Genomic DNA, 17,441 nt, shown 5'->3' with positions numbered 1-17,441 from the left:
CATATTTCAGAAGCCCAAAGAGGAAGCAAGCGAGAGTAAAACTGACTTTTCCCTTTTCCTGAGCTCAAGCCCTATGCTACCAGATAGCCATGCTACATGGAGAAAGCATAACATTCAATGAGGGCAACAGTATTGTCAGTGAAGTATGGGATACCGAGGAGGGGAATTTTTTTTCTCAAAGAAATTCAGGAAAATCATTTTTCTGCTTGTAAAATTGAGATGAACATCCTGACAAAGAGCTTACAACCAAAGGGAGCAATTGAAGGTATCTGACCAAAGTGACACCTACAGGTAAGAGATTGGTGAGGCTCTGGCTACTGTGGGGTATGGGTGGGCACTGCCTCTGACACAGTAGCTTCTTCTGTAAAGCCACACATTTCTGGAACTGTACGGGCCTGTCTCCCATTCATTTCTTTTGGTCAATGAAAGTATCACCTGCACCAAGCTCTCCTGTTTTGCAGGCCAGAGGGTATGCCTTCTTGGCAGATGGAGGGAAGTCCTTGTTCTGGCACTTGTCTAAGACATATGAATGCATCCAGGGCTCATGTTGCTGTTCCACACTAAGGCCAGTTGTGGAGAAGAGAATCTGCTGCACCTGAGCAGCATTCATAAGTCCACTAGAAGGGCTATGGTCATGCACAAGTAAGGTTTATAAGTGAATTCATCTGAGGCAGGGAGTTTGTCATTTGGGGTCCCAAGAACTTGATTGGGCAGTCTACTTTCTGATGTGAATTTCTCTTCCCTCCATTCCCAACTATTACAGTCAGATACATGACTTTCATGGGGACCTGATGTTTCCTTCAGGGCCCTTCCAGCTACCAGAGTACTTTGTACTTTTGTTGTATTTCCATTTGCCCATTGGGTACTCTTGCACTGGGTGGTGTTCAAGATCTTGGTATGTTGTGGTTGAAGACCACTGAGCTGCCCTCCTTTGACCATGTTACTGACCTTGTTGGATAAAAATATGCTTTTGACATTCACCTTTGTTCCTTGAGGCCCCTGGACTGTTTTGCTGGAATACAGTCTCTTACCCAATGGCACAGGGCTAGCCTCGTTGGCTATTCTGGGCACATCTGGGCTGTGTTTATTGCTCTCTGACTCTTTTAGGCTTCTGTTGTCTAAGATAATGGATGTCTGTTGCAGCACAGACTTGGTCATTATATACTTGCTCTCGACATGTCCATCCTTCTTATCAGAAGATGACTGTCTCTGAGCCTCATGCTCTTCCTTACCCACTTGTGAAGTAAAAGGGAGAGGATGATACCCTGATCTAGACACAGTGCCAATATCTGTCCCTCATTTGTTTCATTGAGCTGCCTGGCCAAATGCTTTTGCAGGGCAGTTTCAAGATTTTCCCGATGTTGGCTCACCTGTGAGGTCCCTGACGGTTTGCCTGACAGACTGCCTGGGTGGTGGTGTAGGATTGCCTCACAGTTAGATTGCAGGCCATTATCTAGAGTGCCCTTGGTGTTACTCCAAAGCTGGTGTTTTTTAATAGTCTCTGTGCTATGCGCCCTGGCCTTGAACAGTTTTTCTGCTGACTGTCTTGCTGGGAAGCTTCCAGGTTTGTTCAATACACTGTTGTGTAGGTCTTTGCTTCCCTGTTGCTTAAAGAAAGATAGCCAAGAAAGCTCATAGTTGATTGTAGATGAGGATGTTTCTGGAAGTTCTGCCAGAGGATTCACCCATGGTAGAGACTTATAGATCCTCTTTGACAGGCCCCAGTGTTGTAGGATGAGCCTCTTTCGAAGGTGGTTCTCAAGCTTCTTCCGGAGGTCACTGGTGAGGAGGAAATTTCCAAGAGAGATGGACTTGAGAACATGGGTCTTGAAAGACTGCTTGACTAATGAGGGCTTGGGAGGTGGAGGAAAAAATTCTTCCTGCGATTTTTTGACCACAGTGGGTAAACCCCACACTCTCTCAAGCTCCTTTTTCAAGATGTTGTAATTCAGGCAGTGGATTTCAGATGACTCAAGTGGCTGTACCTTATCCTGGGTCTGTGAAAATACACCCCCACAGATTCTAATCTGGGATAGAGAAAAAGGTGACAGAACTGGAATTGGGTGTTGAAGCTGGGGCTTGGCTGGAGGGACAGGTTGGGACTGAGATAAGGACAGAATTTGGGGCAAGTTCTGTGGTTGACTCTCAGGCAAGGACAAAGGTATGTGATTAGTAAGAACTGGGGAATCTGAGAATCTGTTGAAGCATCCAGAGATCAGGGAACTGTCAACCCACACAGTAGCAATAGAATTCATGGACTCGCTGTGTAAAGAAGGGAGGCCCCAGAAGAACTGGATGTGATTAGGCTCTAACTGGTCTTCAGAGGTCCTGAGATGATGAGACTGTTGGTGTATATGAAGTCTCTCTGGTTTACCTTTGCAGCTGCCCAAAGAATGGGAAACTGTCAAGTTGTGCTGATCAGACTCTGGGGTCTTCCCCCAAGTTTTAAATGAATCAGCCATCTTTCCAACTTGTTTCTCAAGTAGTACCATGGCATCAGGGCTGGGAAAGGGAAGGTTTCCAGGTAATGTAAGACAGGTTGTGATGTTTCTCTGTAAGTAGGAACCAGAAGAATGGAGGTCAAGAAGCTCTTGGCTAGCCAAATGTGCTGGCTCCAACCGAAATGAGTCGCAAGTATCTGTCTGCTGCTGAATAAATTTTGACATTGCATGCCTTGAACTGCAAATGCTTTTGTTTGATGGGATGGTGAACAGCTCCCTAGGGCTGCCCACCAGAGACAGAGCAGTTACTGGTTGGAGAAGCAGCAGTTCTGTTTCTTGAGGGGCATGTTGTTGTGGAAGAGGGAAAGTGGTGCATAGATGGAGAGAATCAGGGTCCAGAGAGAATTTAGAATTCACAGGAGGAATAGATTTTGATAGCACAGAGTCATCCAGAAGTGAGGCAGAAAGTGTGTCTTCTAAGTGGGTACCCTGGTGAGGTGAGATAATAGAGGAAGACTGTAGAGAAGGCTCATGTGGAAGGTCTGGAGTTGGATTTCCCAGAGGATTTTCTGAGAGGGAAAAAGACAGAGTCACAGAAACTGTGATGTAATCCATACTGGACACAGAGGCAGAACCATCTTCAAGGGTAGCCTGAGAAAGCAGGTGACTGATATTAGCAGTTGCTCCATTACACACATCACAGGAGAGATGGGAATAAACTTAATACTGAATTGTGAACTTAGAGTTGAATGGTAAATTTAAATTTCTTTGTATTCCACCACAATCTAAAAATATTCATTGACAATATTTGGGGGAGTGATGACCCATGAAAATTCAATCTCCTCTCTCTCCATCTCTCTCTCTCTCTTTCTCTCTCTTTCTCTGTCTCTCTCTCTCTCTCTGTCTCTGTGCGTGTGTGCGTGTGTGCATGTGTGCGTGTGTGCATGTGTGTGTGTGTGTGTGTGTGTGTGTGTGTGTGTGTGTGTGTGTGTGTGGTATGTGCATTTATGTGCACATGCCTATAAATTGAAGTTGGGCATATTGCTTTATCACTCTTATTACTTTAATATAGAGTTTCTCATTGAACCTAGTTCTAAGATGGCAGCCAATTAATCCAAATGATCCACCTATCTCTGTCACCTACAGTGTTAGGGTTGCAGGTATGTGTGCAAACACACACAGCTTTTTATGTGGATGCTGGGGGTTTGAACTCAGGTCCTCATGCTTATGCAGTAAGTATTTTTACCTGATGAGTGTTCTCTCCAGCCCCATCACAGCTCATCACAGTATTTTTGTGTTGGTTGGGACTACACATCTTTTCTTTTTGTTACTGATATTATTCAATGGCTGAACATTTATGATGTCTTAAAATTGGAAAATTGCCATTTCTTTTTTTTTTAACTCAGGTAAAGTATAATATAGACGGAAGTCTAGAAGTAAACCACTAATATTTGAAAAACATTCTTAAATAAACACAGTGGAGCAAGTATCCTAAACAATATATCAAGGTAAATGGTTCCATGCTGAGAAGGGCACTTTCTGTAGGGAAACTATCAAGCTACTGATAGGGGAATTAGAAGGAATTTTCAATCATAGATGACACCTCCAAAGGATATGCTATCTTCAATCTAAGCATTAGGCTGGCACCCACTTCATGCTCTTAACTTCTTCCTGAATGGTTTGAGAATGTATTATGCCAAGAATCAATCTTGATACAAGAACCAGCTCAGTCCAGTTTATTGGCATTGTGCCTACATCCATTGAAACCTACCTGCTATTTTTTTTTCATTTCTCATTCTTGAATAAGTCCATTTTTCTGGGATTTTTGGGTGGAGGTCTTAAACTAAGCCATATATTTGGAGCTGTAGCAGAATCTGATATGCTATATACTATATTCTAAAAGAAATTAACAAATTAACTATAATATTTTCATCAAGATAAGGATGACATGAAACAAAAATGTTTTCATATAGATCACAAGATGAAAGAAGAATAAATTATTGCTATTATTGGTAGTAGTAGTAGTAATATTACCTGCATGGAAGTAGGTGCATCACATATAGACTGAACACTGGTTCTGTAACATTAGGGAATTCCACAAACTCTCTCAACTCTATCTTCCCATTGGTGTCCCTGGCTTTTGCTAATGTAATGCAAAATTATTTGATAATACTTGTTAAACATGCAGTAAGGATGACTATGTGTGAATATCACAGAAGTTATAAGGACCACTGGAAAGAGATTTTGCAGGGATTAAATGATTTGGGAATTTAAAGACAAAGAACAGGGAAAAGTCAAAGAATGGGAAATAATTAAGAAGAAATAGCAGAGGATTCTGGCTAACCAACCTAACAGGCCAGTCTTGACAGGTCAGGCCTACTAGAAATGACCTGGAAGCCAGATGAAGATAAGGTATCTGATTGGCTCTTGAATTTGATCAAACCTTGGGGACTGGGATTCCTTCTAAACTGACCAAAAGGAGCTGTAGAATGGCCTAGAATTTTCAGGAATCTAATATATGGTAAATCAAACTATCCTTTTCAGTACCAAATAAAAGTAAAAGCCGTTGGCCAGTAGGCAGCACTTGTATAGCTCTTCAGAGTTATTTAGTGATATTAAAATGACTATCTTCTATTTTTGAGTTTAAAGAAATCCATGCTTTCTTTGCTCTGAAAATTTTATTCTTTTGAAGCAGAGTATAATAAAATACAGAATCAGTAAAGCAGTCCTAGGTTTGAATACTGACTCCACAGTTAGATGCTCCCATCAAGTGACTTAATGTCTTTGAATATATTTTCTTCTAAAAAAATAAGATATGAAAAACAACCCTTGAATATTTTGACAGAATCTAATGATAAGTTTACATATAAGTTTCCAATGTATTGTCAGGTACAAAGTGAGCTCTTAATAAACCTGTTTCCCTCTGCTTCTCTTAAACATTCAGTATGGGAGGTGGATTTTTCTGTTCCACTAGCCAGTTCCCAAATAACCACACAGGGACTTAATATTAATTATGAATGTTTGGTTGACAGCTTTGGTTTGTTACTAACTAGCTCTTACAGCTTAAATTAACCTGTATTTCTTATCTACCCTCCTCCACATGGAGGTACCTTCTTGCAACACAGCATGTTCATCTTGTTTCTCTCTGTATCTCTTTGTGACTCCTCAGACTTCTCTTTCTTCTTCCCAGTATCCTCCTAGCCTAGCAATCCAACAAATCTCTTCCTGCCCAGCTATAGGCCAATCAGATCTCTAATAATCAATGAGAATAACACATATTTACAGTACACAAAGATTGTTCCACAGCAGTTCAAAATAATGGTTGATGTTTGCATCTTAGCCTTATGAAGTGAGAATTCTTAATTTTATCACATTAAATGAAGTGTGAAGAGTAAACCACTTTGGTATCTGCTCTCAGTTCTCATTAAGTATCCTGGGACAGATTCAGACACCAACAGATATCAAGCTTGTGGTGAACTGAAAGGTGACTATAGACAAAACCCTTAGAATTAAACTAAAAGAATTCAAGATATATAATAAGAAAATTAACAGTTAAAGGACACAAATTAAGACCTTAATGACTGTAAATATTTAACATGTTAGCACAAGAGAAGGATCACCATAAGTAAAATTCTAAGAATATTAATGAGTACATCACAAAAAACAACAAATTATCTCAATGTGCTTGACAGAGGACCCCCAAATTTGTATGGAAGAAAAAGGGCCCAAAAGTTACATAAGTTCTTACAGAGCAATGAAAATGCCCACACTCTATATGCCACTTTTCATGGGAAATGTGTAAAAAATTCACTTAATATTTTATGTCATACTGTAATACTTGTCCTCAGTGGAGCCAAAGTAGGAAAACATAGACATACCTTTTGCTAACAAAGGTTCTTCCCGGAGAATGAAAATCACTTCTCCAATTACGAATATACTCAGTGTTGTACCTAGATTGGATTCAGAATGCTCTTCTCCACCCACTAAATACTCCTTCAGCATACCCAATGACTCTGCATTGTCAATATTTAACATACAGGCCTCTATTCCAATCTGCTTTTAGCAATTCAGAGGAGTATTAGTGGAAGTGACAGCCACCACTCTCACTCATTTATTTAACCACAGTTAGATAACCCCAAGTTCTGGGAGCTCTTAAGGAGCCTACCATTGAAGGAAGAGCCCTCAATGCTTGGTCACCAGTGGATATGCTTTCAGTGAGACCTCTTCATAAGTGATCTGGAAACAGGGAAGCTTGAGTTTCCATCCCTGTGTAGTTTCTGAGACTATGAAACTGGGCTCCAGTGTTAACAGAGGAAGTCAACTTTCTTCCTTCAGCTGGGTGAAGCTTAGGCCCCTGGTTCTGGCCATGTTCTACGTAAGGTTTTACTCTCCAGGCATCCTCAGATTTTGATGTACAGCTCTTTCTTGTTCATGAAAAAATATACTTCAAACAAGAGTGAACACAAAATCAATGTTAAACCTTCTGCTCTCCCCAATTCTCAGATCTTTACTGGTATTCATTACACACAAGGTGAAACCTGCCTTTTTAACCCAAGATTCAATATGACAAGGAAATGTCACATTCAAGGAGTGAGCAGAGTAAGGTCTGTCTACAACAGCAATGGTAAAGTCACATTTTGAAAGCTAAGTGGCAAAGTAGGATTATCAATGAAAATATAAGATACAGCCTAGAAGTCCAGTCCATGAAAACAAGATGATGCTTTAGGGTTAAGTAGATTGGTGGTCTTGGCCAGAGGAGGCTTGGTGGAGTGAAGAGGATGAAAGTCAGACACTAGTAGACTGAGGAACACAAGGACTTAGGACGTAAAAAGGTCAATTCTGGATAGCTTTTGCATTAAACTTTGAGAACAAAATGAAGGGTTATGAAATATACTTCATGGTTTTGAACATGACAGATGATATGAGATCTATCTATTCTGCACCTTGTCATATGTGGAGAATTAATTGCATGTATAATGAAAGCATTTTCTTCCTACTCTAACCACGGTGGCAAATGATACAATAACAGGAAATGATATTCAAACCACAATTTAATAAGGAAGTCAAATTCTCAAGTATCACCTGGCTTCTTCATACCCTATTCTTGCAGTAGGAGTAAACATCTGGGAAAATAAACATTTCCTTGGTTTCTAAAGAGATTAGGCAGGTTTTATAGAAAGTATAGCCACTTTTCTAATGATATATACAGCAAGGGACCAGGAAAGGGCTTTTCACAATTAATTTTGTGAATGGGCTACCTCACCTATTACAGGATCTTTCTCCTGGAAGTCTGGGCCCTGAAGTGCTGAGGAAACTGGCCCAAATTCTTCTGGCTTGCATTCCAGTTTCCTGGAGTTTCATTTGAGGGTGAAAGATGATAATTGGAATTTGTGGATCTATATGTATTCATAGCAGTGGCAGTATCTTATGGCTGACTTGGGTCGCCAATGAGGGTAGATTTCAGAACTGTGGAAGATTGGCTTGTTCTAGAAATCTCCAACTCCTGCCCAGCCCAGCTTTGTCCTTCCTTTGTGACCTTATGTTGATCACAGAACTTTACTGACTCAGCTCCTAATCTGGAAATGAGACACATCTAAAAGTACCCTGATGCCTAAGTGTATTATAGAATGTTGGTGGGCTGTGAACCCCAAACACTAACTTAAATGTGCTACAGAAACTTCAGCTCATTTGTACAATAGCCTGTTATCCTGGGAAGCTTCAAGTTGCCAAGAATTCTGAAATCACACTAGCTCTGTAAAGCAACTATTTGTGATGTGCTCCACAGGTATCGTGGTGGGCAAGATTTGACCTTCTACTCTTCACTGATGACCAAGATGAGCCCCCAACTGGATAGATTCTCTGCTTTTTTCTAATAATAAATTAAGACTATAGGGCTACTTATAAAAAGTCAAACATACAAAGATAGAAGAAGCAAAGTAAGTTGTCTAATCATAAATGTCCCCTGCACCCTGAGCCTGTTACGATAAATCTTTCCGCCAAAAGCCGCTGAGCCCCACTGCCACGTGTGAGCTTTACACTAGCCACCTGCCCGAGTAGGCCCAAATAAATACACAGAAACTTGTATTAGGTTCAAAGCTGCTTGGCCAATGACTAGGATTCCTCATCTGTTAGCTCAGTCTCAATTATCATAAATCTATATATTTTATAAGACTTATCTTATCGGATGCCTTATTGGGATCCCTCCTTGCTGGTGGCTCACATCCTGCCACTGGAGGAGGCGAACGGGAAAAAGGAACCCTTCATGTTTCTCCTTCACTTAAATATGAGTCTCCTTGCTATGTCACTTCCTGCCTGGATCAGCACTTCTCTACTACATTTCCCAGAATCCTCTTTGACTCCTAGTTCTGTCTAACTTGCTGTCTCATTGGCCAAACAGTATTTTATTTAACAATCAATAAGATAAACATACACAGTAGTACATTCCCCATCATGAGCCTACTATTGGCACGTCTGGTCTGACCAAATGGCTCATGACTCCTCACATTTACCATGTAACAACATAAGCTTGTTAGTTTATTATTACAAAAAGGCAGTGAAACCATTTGTTTATGTAGGAGGAGCTGAGTAGATTAACAAATTCTGGTGTATCTCCTAGGATGTCTACAGAGACAATCCCTATCACTGTTCCCCTTTATATTGTGTATCCTTGGCTAGGGTACACCATCACTGTAATACTGGTCTTTTCTAGGTTAGATATTTGTATTTCTGTTTGAAGCTTTCTAGAGTAGGCAGAAAGCAGGAACTTTCTCACTTCTAAATTTAGAATGTGGCTGATAGTGCAGTGTCTAGAGGAAAAGGAGCCCAGATGCACTTGAAGATCTGACCTCACTTCACTCAATATCTTTGGCTATACAATATGGCTCAGAGTTGCTGCAAGTGTATCTTCTACTTGGCCAAAATGATAAAAATGGGCCATAACTCATTTCTTTCTTTTCCTTGATTCAATTTTTCCTATAATCGTCACTTATCCTTTAAGACCCAGATCACTGGTACCTCTAAAAATGGGCCCACTCTTCTCTTGTCTGTGCATTTTTCTTTTTCATTCCACTGGGCTCAGATCATGGTGGGGAGGTTCAAGCCCACACACAGCTCTCAAGGGAATGGCAGTACTTAAGTAATCTGTGCTCCCTGGAGATATCAAAGATAGCTCTGCCCAGCTTCTCAATGGGATTCAAGAAGCCCATATTGTAATGATTTAGCAATGGTGTAGGAGAGAGAACATTTCTAACACTATCACTGACATCTCCTCCTCCCCAACACACAAGGCACAGTTCCAGCCCTCTTGCATTTCTACACCTCTCATCCAAAGCAGCTTGAAAACCACAATTCCCAGATGCTTGAATAAGGGTTATCTCTGACTCAAGGTAATGTAGCTAGGCACTGAAGGTGAAAGGGTGAAAATCTCAGATACTGATTCCAAAACTGCCATTGTGTCTGCTCTCCTGGTGTGTGAGCAGTGTGAACTCTTCAGCAGCCTGGCTTTCTGAATCTGTATGAAGCACAGACTATGTATTCATGCTGTCTTCTCCTACAAAGAAATACCTGGTATACATCTCTCCTCACAGTTTTGATGGGCTTGTGTGTTTCATTTTATAACCTGGTCTGAGCCAGTTTATGATCACTGTGCTTTATATAAAGATTGCCCATGCTGCCCTGCCCAGGCTACTGCATTTGCCTGAGCAACCATGGCACTGTGAACCAGGCCCTGGTAGTTGTAGTGTACTACTTTACTGAACATGCTCAAGAGTACAGTGTACTCCATTGTTAAGCATGTTCAGAAATGAATCCACACTTTTATGAATATGTATGAGCTCCCAAAATAAAATTCCCATGTTTTCTTTCTTCTAGGAGAGCATTGCTTTAGAAATAACACCCATGCACTCCTTAAATGCATCAGGTAACAAATATCCCTTTATTCCTCCAAGTCTCATATGTATTTATTTGGGCTTTCCCCCACATAGATTAAAGACTTCAGCATTCCATTACATTCTCTTATAAACTACCATTATAGCTACAGAAGGCATCTCATATAGGCCTCCATCTGCAGGGTATGCTGGGCCTGGATGATCTTGCTGCTGTCCTGACAGAAGTTCCCAAGAGAAGATGGCCAGGAGTACCCCAATAACAATGCCTGGACATGTGCACTCTGTCTTCTCACATTGCATCTCAATTCTGACCATACAAGGTGAAGACATTCTAAAAGTAAGCTTCCATGCAGAACATGTAGTCCAAAAGAACTTTCAGAGCAAAGTATAGAAAAGATAGCAACTTAGAGCTTTGGAATGACCTCTGAATTCTAAGAAACTCAGCCTGTTGTCACTATAGCATTGTGACAAGAACTAAAAGACCTGGCTTAGAATTTACAGGTTTCCCTGACCAAATTTGTTCTGACCCAAAGAGGAAGCTATCAACCTTGAGACTCATTTTCCTCCACTGTGAGGTGAACATCTATGGGCTATGCTAGAGCAATGTATACACAAGTCCAAAGACTCTGCAGCTGCTAGTGGGTTCATCTTTCCCCTTAAGTAGGGTAAGTAATATACACACAGGCAGCTAGTGAGTGTGCTGGTTTCATGGATCTAGTAATCACTGCTTCTCTTCTTTCAGATAGCAAGTCAAAGACACTTGTATACCTCCTCAGTAGCAAGTACATGGGTGTGGTGGAGACACAGATAAAAAAAGAGACCGTTAATATAGCATCTGTGTGTTTCTTTGGGGCAGAGAAGGTCAGTGGGACCTAGCCGGGCCAAGAAATCTTACATTACAGGCAACCCTCACTGTGTACCTTAGTTCCTCATACAATTCTGCATATTAGGATTTGCTATACACTCATGTCACACTTTATACAATGCTAGGTATCTATACCTGATTGACACCATTCCCCAGTGCTGACAACAGACATTAATTTTTATGTATGTGGTACTGGTAGAGACTCTGTTCTGTCCTCTGACTATCACACATGGCTAAGTTCACACTTTGCTAGACTACCTCCACCTTGCCACCCAACATCAACTGCTAAGTATCAGTCCCTGTAGGGTGAATCATGCTGCTGATATACATGGACTACTATAGGTGTCAGGATCTGTAGGGAAAATCCTGATGTTACTGAACCATACACTTTTAGGCATCAGATTATGCTAGATGCCCAACCCTCCTAATATATATTGCTAGGTGTCTAGCCTTACTATAAACCACTTCCCACTGCCACTAGGGCACATACACTGCTGCATGTCAGGTCCTGCTGGGCCTGTCCCTTTCCCCCATATTAAATGTTAAATATCACCCAGATACTGCCCAACTGCTACTGTTCCACTATATTGCTAGGAATCCGTATTGGTGGCAGAAGTGGATGCCTAATAAATTCTGCTACCTAATAGTATATTTGTGGAGGAAGCCTGGGAATGGATTGCCAGCAGGGACTGATACTTAAAAGTGGCAGGAACTGGGAGGTACACAGCAGCACCTGATAAACATTTTAGAAATGTATGATTGTAACCATGGGAGGAGGAATGCCTAGGAATACCTGATCCTAGCACTCTATGCAGGAAGGGAAATGTTTTCCAGCTGGAACTAATATACAGAAGTGTATGTGGAGCATCATAGGGGATGGGTGTCTAACAGGGCCTTATACTTAGCAGTGCATGTGGCACTGCCAAGGAACAATGTGTCTAGCAGGGTTTGATAATTAGCAATATACATGGATTGGCAGTGGGATGTGAGGGTGACTGGTAGGGTCTAATACACACTGTATGTGGGCTATCAGCTCAGGGGGCTGGCTGAAAGGTTTGAACCTAGAAATTTATATAAGGGGTAACCAGCATGACCTGAAAACTAGCAGTGTATATAGGGTAGCAATGATGGGGAAAGAGTATCCAATAGGGCCTGATCTCTAGCACTTTATCTATGGAAGAGGAAAATATCCACATAGTTACTTAACATTGTTTGTGCAGCAGTGACATTGGAGTACTAGTGCCTTAGGAGTATAAACTGGTCTGGTGTCTAGTGTCCATTAAGCCCTAAACTCTAGCTGTGTATGTGGGTGTCAGTATGGTATCTAGGAGAGTCTGATGTCCAACAGGGTGTGATACAGAGTATCGTATATAGGGCAGAAGCATAGGGTGGGTTGGGTTGAGGGTTTTGACATGACATGTGCAACCGGTACCCATCAGGGCTGGATACCTACCAGTGCATGTGGGGTGGGAACAACAAGAACTGAAGCTTATATGTTTATATGTGCTGGATATGACTTTATCTGTTGCTGATCCAAATTGCTTTGCTGGTTTCTTATGCCATGCTAGTAGCCTGTCTTCTAGTGACCCACATAAATTTCTAGGTATTGGGCCCCTCTGAGCACCCCACCAAAGTTGCTGTACAACCGACAACACTAGTTATCAGACTTGAATGAAAAATCTCATGCCACTGCCTCCAATAGAAATGCACTACTAGTTATCATGTTCTGGTGTGCACTCTTCCCCCAGGCAAAGCCCCACATGCATGCTAGGTTCAGATCCTGCAGAACATCCCTTGGCCCACCACATCACACATACCCTGAGGTATAAGCTCTTACCAAACAACACATGTCCACTGACATACACTACTAGGAATTAGGCCCCAATGTATAATTAATCCCCCCCCAAATCCCACGTACATTGCTATGTTACAGGTCCCTCTGGACAATCTCACTTCATTATACGTGAAGTGCTAGATACAAGGCTTTGATAAACAGTGTCCACCCCCACCTTGACACCACCACGTAAACTTTGTGTTAAGTCTTGCTGGAATCATTTCCTTCCCCATATAATGTACTAATCAGGCCCCGTTGGATATGCCCTCCCACCCTATTACTGCCCAAATGCATCACTAGTTTTCAGGCCATGCTATATACATTCCTTGACATCACATATAAACCTCTAAGTATCAGACATAACTGTACAATATCCTCATTGATGCCATACATACAGTGCAAGATATCAGGCTGTGCTGCCCCTTCCATCTTACACACACACAACACACACACACACACACACACACACACACACACACACACACAACACACACAATATATATATATATATATATATATATATATATATATATATATATGCTCAGAGGGGCCCAATACCTAGAAATTTATGTGGGTCACTAGAAGACAGGCTACCAGCATGACATAAGAAATCAGCAAAGCAATTTGGATTAGCAACAGATAAAGTCATATCCAGCACATATAAACGTATAAGCTTCAGTTCTTGTATATATATCAGGCCTTGTTAATCAACCCCATATCCCTGATACCAAAATCTCATGTACATAACTAGTTATTATGCCACACACCCATGAAGTCCTCATTCACAGTTATTTATTACACCTGGCCAGACAAGTTTCATGGAAGAAACTGAAATTCTAAAGGGATGAAAAAGTTTTCTAAAGATAGTGCAGAGGACTCACAACCTACACCAAGTGGATTTGGGTATAATCACTGCAGAGGTGGACACCAAGGTGAGCATCAGCTTGGAGCATGAGCTACTTGGGAACTACATTCTCAATCTGGTTAATGTGCCCTGGGACAGGTGGGTAGGCTATGATAGTCTCTGTGACAGAAGAGCTCTTTCCTCCTGTGGGAAACTGATTTTCTTCCCCTTAAGCCCTAGCTCAGATATCTGAAGGGAAATGTAGTAGAGTAAGACAGGGGAGTATACTCACAAGCATTTGAGGTTATCCCCTAGAAGGCTAGATGGGGATAATTACCTCCAAGCCTCATATATTTCTGTACTTGGTTCCCCCATTGGTAGAACTTTCTGGCAAGGATTAGGAGTATGGCTTTGTTAGAGAAGTTGTGTCATTGGGGTTAGGCTTTGAGTTTTTAAAAGTCCACTCCAGTCTCAGATAGCTCTTTCTGCCTTGTGCTTATGTTTCAAGATGTGAGCTTTCAGCTACTACTCCAAGGCAATGCCTGCCTGCTTGCTTCCATGACCCCTGCCATTATGACCATGGACTCTAGATCTCTGAAATTATAACCCCCATTATAAACTCTTTTAAAAGTTGCCTTGATAGTGATGTCTTATTAAAGCAATAGAAAGTACCTAAGACAGGGCTAAAAGAGATTCTAACTCCCAGACAGATTTGGGCATCCCTTTACTCATGCCCCCACTATGAAGAGGATAAAATGGAAGACTAGCACTGAGTCAGATTTCCTGGTGACTGGGATTTCTGGTGGAGAAAACTCTGTTTGTATACCTCATCTCTGTGCTAGAAAGAGCCTCTGTGCTGGGTATGCAGGCACATTGTCAATCTGGACTTCCTGCCTGATTCATGTTGCAGATATCTCAATACACACCAGGCTGATTTCCCACTCCATACCTCAGTATCCATGAAGTCTTATCACTTAAATGTAGAAAGACACATAGAAGTAACTTTCTTGGCAACTGAACTATATGGCACTTATTATTAATTTACAACCTTGCTGTGTCATAGCTTCCTCCCATATGAACCTTTGTTTCCTTTAGTCAACCCTTTTGCAATGCCTCTGCAGCCACCAGTGACCATTCTCTGTTGTCTATGTCCAGGTCAGCTTTCTCATGTTCCACATAATAAGGAAACTGTTGTTTGTCCATTTGGGGTATAAGTTGCACATCCCATAAATGTATTTAATTATTGTAAGTCAGTTGCAAAGGACATTAAAAATGCATTAATTAAAATAAAGAAGTGTATTATTAAAATAAAGAAGTGTATTTTTGCCCACCACCTACCTGGTTTTGTGTGACTCCATTCCCGTCCCCTTCTATTGGAGCCACTTTCTTCTGGGAAACATTACTTCTTCTTTGGGGACATAGGCAACAACACAGGCTTTGGAAACAATTCACCAGTCTCCTCTTTACCCTCTTCCAGTACTCCCTTATGTTGTGGGAAGAGGCTGTGATCACACTCTGGGGCTGGGCACCGGTGGAGTTTGGCTCAGATGTTTCACACAGGAAGGAACTCCTTTCTTTGTTATGAGTGCCTGTAGTGGTAACACCTTGAGCCGTCTCCCTGGAGCTCATTACAGATGATGTATTCTGGGGAGATGAACTGTTCTTCAGATTGGTTTCACTCTGTGTTGCTATCTGGGCAATATGGTTTCTAGAAAGAATATTTTCTGATGATGTACTGCCTAAGGCCACAACCTTGGAGGTCATGTGTCTCTTCTGAAAACTGCTTCTCATGAGAAGAGCAGCTACAGGATCACATTCAGGAGCTCCTTTGGGAAAGAGGGTCTTCTTCTGTTGACACCACAAGATGTCAGGCATGCTGAGCCTTCTGCTCCCCTTTTTCATTGCAATCTTGTCATTGGCATGAAACTGATGTTTTGTCAGAAAGGTGTAGGTGGGAAGAGCAGGCTCACTCCCTGTGCGTCTTAGGGGGAGGTGGGCCCTTGGAAGACATGAAGGTGTACTGGCAACACTAAATTGCACAGGTTTAATTTGATGATGTATGTTTCTTCCCAAGAATGACTGATGCTTTAATATTAAGTAAGTTGCCATGATGTTGTTAAATTTTTTTTCATGTAAAGAGTCTCTAATGTCCTTGGGACTGTAGCCCATGACCCACATGGCTGTCACAATATTAATGTTTGGTTTGCTAGGGAGCATTTCTGGGGAAGATGATAGTTTTAAAAGTTCTTCACTGTCCTTGAGCCACAGATGTTTCATAATGTCATGTATCTTGGGCCTCTGCTCAGAGTCAATAGTGAACAACTTCACAATGAGGTTGATGATGTGTTCTGGAAGCTTTGGTGGAATATAGTAATGTGGATCTTCCATCTCCACCTTCATATCTTTATATGTTGTTGCTTTGAATGGGAGGTACCCTGTCACCATGAGATATAGTACCACTCCCATGCTCCAGATATCAGGTGTCTTGGGGTCATATTCTTGGCCATTGAAAAGTTCTGGAGCACAGTATGGAAGGGTACCACAGAACATCTTCAATTTCTGCCCAGCAGTTACTTTGATAGCCAGACCAAAATCACACAGCTTGATGCTTCCCTTGCCATCTAACAGTATGTTATCTGGTTTGATGTCCCTGTGTGCAATGCTATTCTCATGGCAGTATTTAACTGCACATACCATCTGTGTGAAGATGTGTTGGGCCTCCTCTTCCTGCATGGATCCCACCTCCACTATATGGCCTGCCAGGTCACCTCCAGAGGCCAGTTCCATAACCATAAAGATATGTTGGGTAGTTTCCATGACATGGAACAGTTTAATTATATTAGGGTGGTTCAATAATTTCATGATATTTACTTCATTTGTGATCAAGGCATCTTTCTTTTTGTCCTTATCCATAATCTTCAGAGCAACCGGAACCTCTGTACGGAGGTGGCAGGCCAGTTTCACTTCAGCAAAGCTGCCTATACCAAGAGTATTGAGGATCATGTAATGATCTGTGAGGACCTCCTCCCCAGAGGAACTTGCCTTCAGGTCTTGATGCATTGTTACTTTTTACTCCTCCTGTTACATATTGTCAGTCTCAGTACCAACTCACAATACTAGATTTAAAAAAAAAATTCAAAGAAAGTCTATAAGAGAAGTTCATAATCAACAAATTCTTATATAAGTAAAAGCAAGGCAAATCAACCTACCAATGTGCTTCAAAGTCATAGAAATGAAAGAATAAACCAATTCTGAAGCAGTGAATGACACAACATAATAATTATCAGAGATAAAATTAACAAAATAGACAAAGAGTTGTCTATTAGAAAGGATAAGTAAAATTGACAAACCATTACTCAAACTAACCAAATGAGGGAAGACACAAATTATTAAAAATTAGACATGAACAAAAGTGATGTCACCCAGCTATCACTAAAATCAAGAAGCTCACTAGGGAAAATGGGAAAATGGGAGGCTCTTTAGAGAAAGGAAGAGAGGTAAATATAGAAGAAAGAAGAAGGTAGATAACAATAATGATAGCTGAAAAGCCACAAGGAATCATACTATTAAC

The 17,441-nt window shown here is 41.3% G+C and overlaps 1 protein-coding gene across 1 annotated transcript; it reads right to left on the bottom strand.

Annotated features, from left to right (window-relative positions):
- Positions 1-606: 606 nt before the first annotated feature.
- On the bottom strand, positions 607-16,930 carry LOC100759146. Its single transcript, XM_035441740.1, is given in 4 exon segments — positions 607-1,286; positions 1,289-3,160; positions 6,320-6,494; positions 15,338-16,930. Coding segments are annotated over 4 exon segments (4,320 nt in total).
- Positions 16,931-17,441: the final 511 nt, after the last annotated feature.

Source organism: Cricetulus griseus, chromosome 3 (genome assembly GCF_003668045.3).
Source record: "Cricetulus griseus strain 17A/GY chromosome 3, alternate assembly CriGri-PICRH-1.0, whole genome shotgun sequence".
NCBI classification, from domain to species: domain Eukaryota; kingdom Metazoa; phylum Chordata; class Mammalia; order Rodentia; family Cricetidae; genus Cricetulus; species Cricetulus griseus.
Note: the sequence above shows the minus strand (reverse complement) of the source record. Positions and strands in the feature narration are given on the sequence as shown.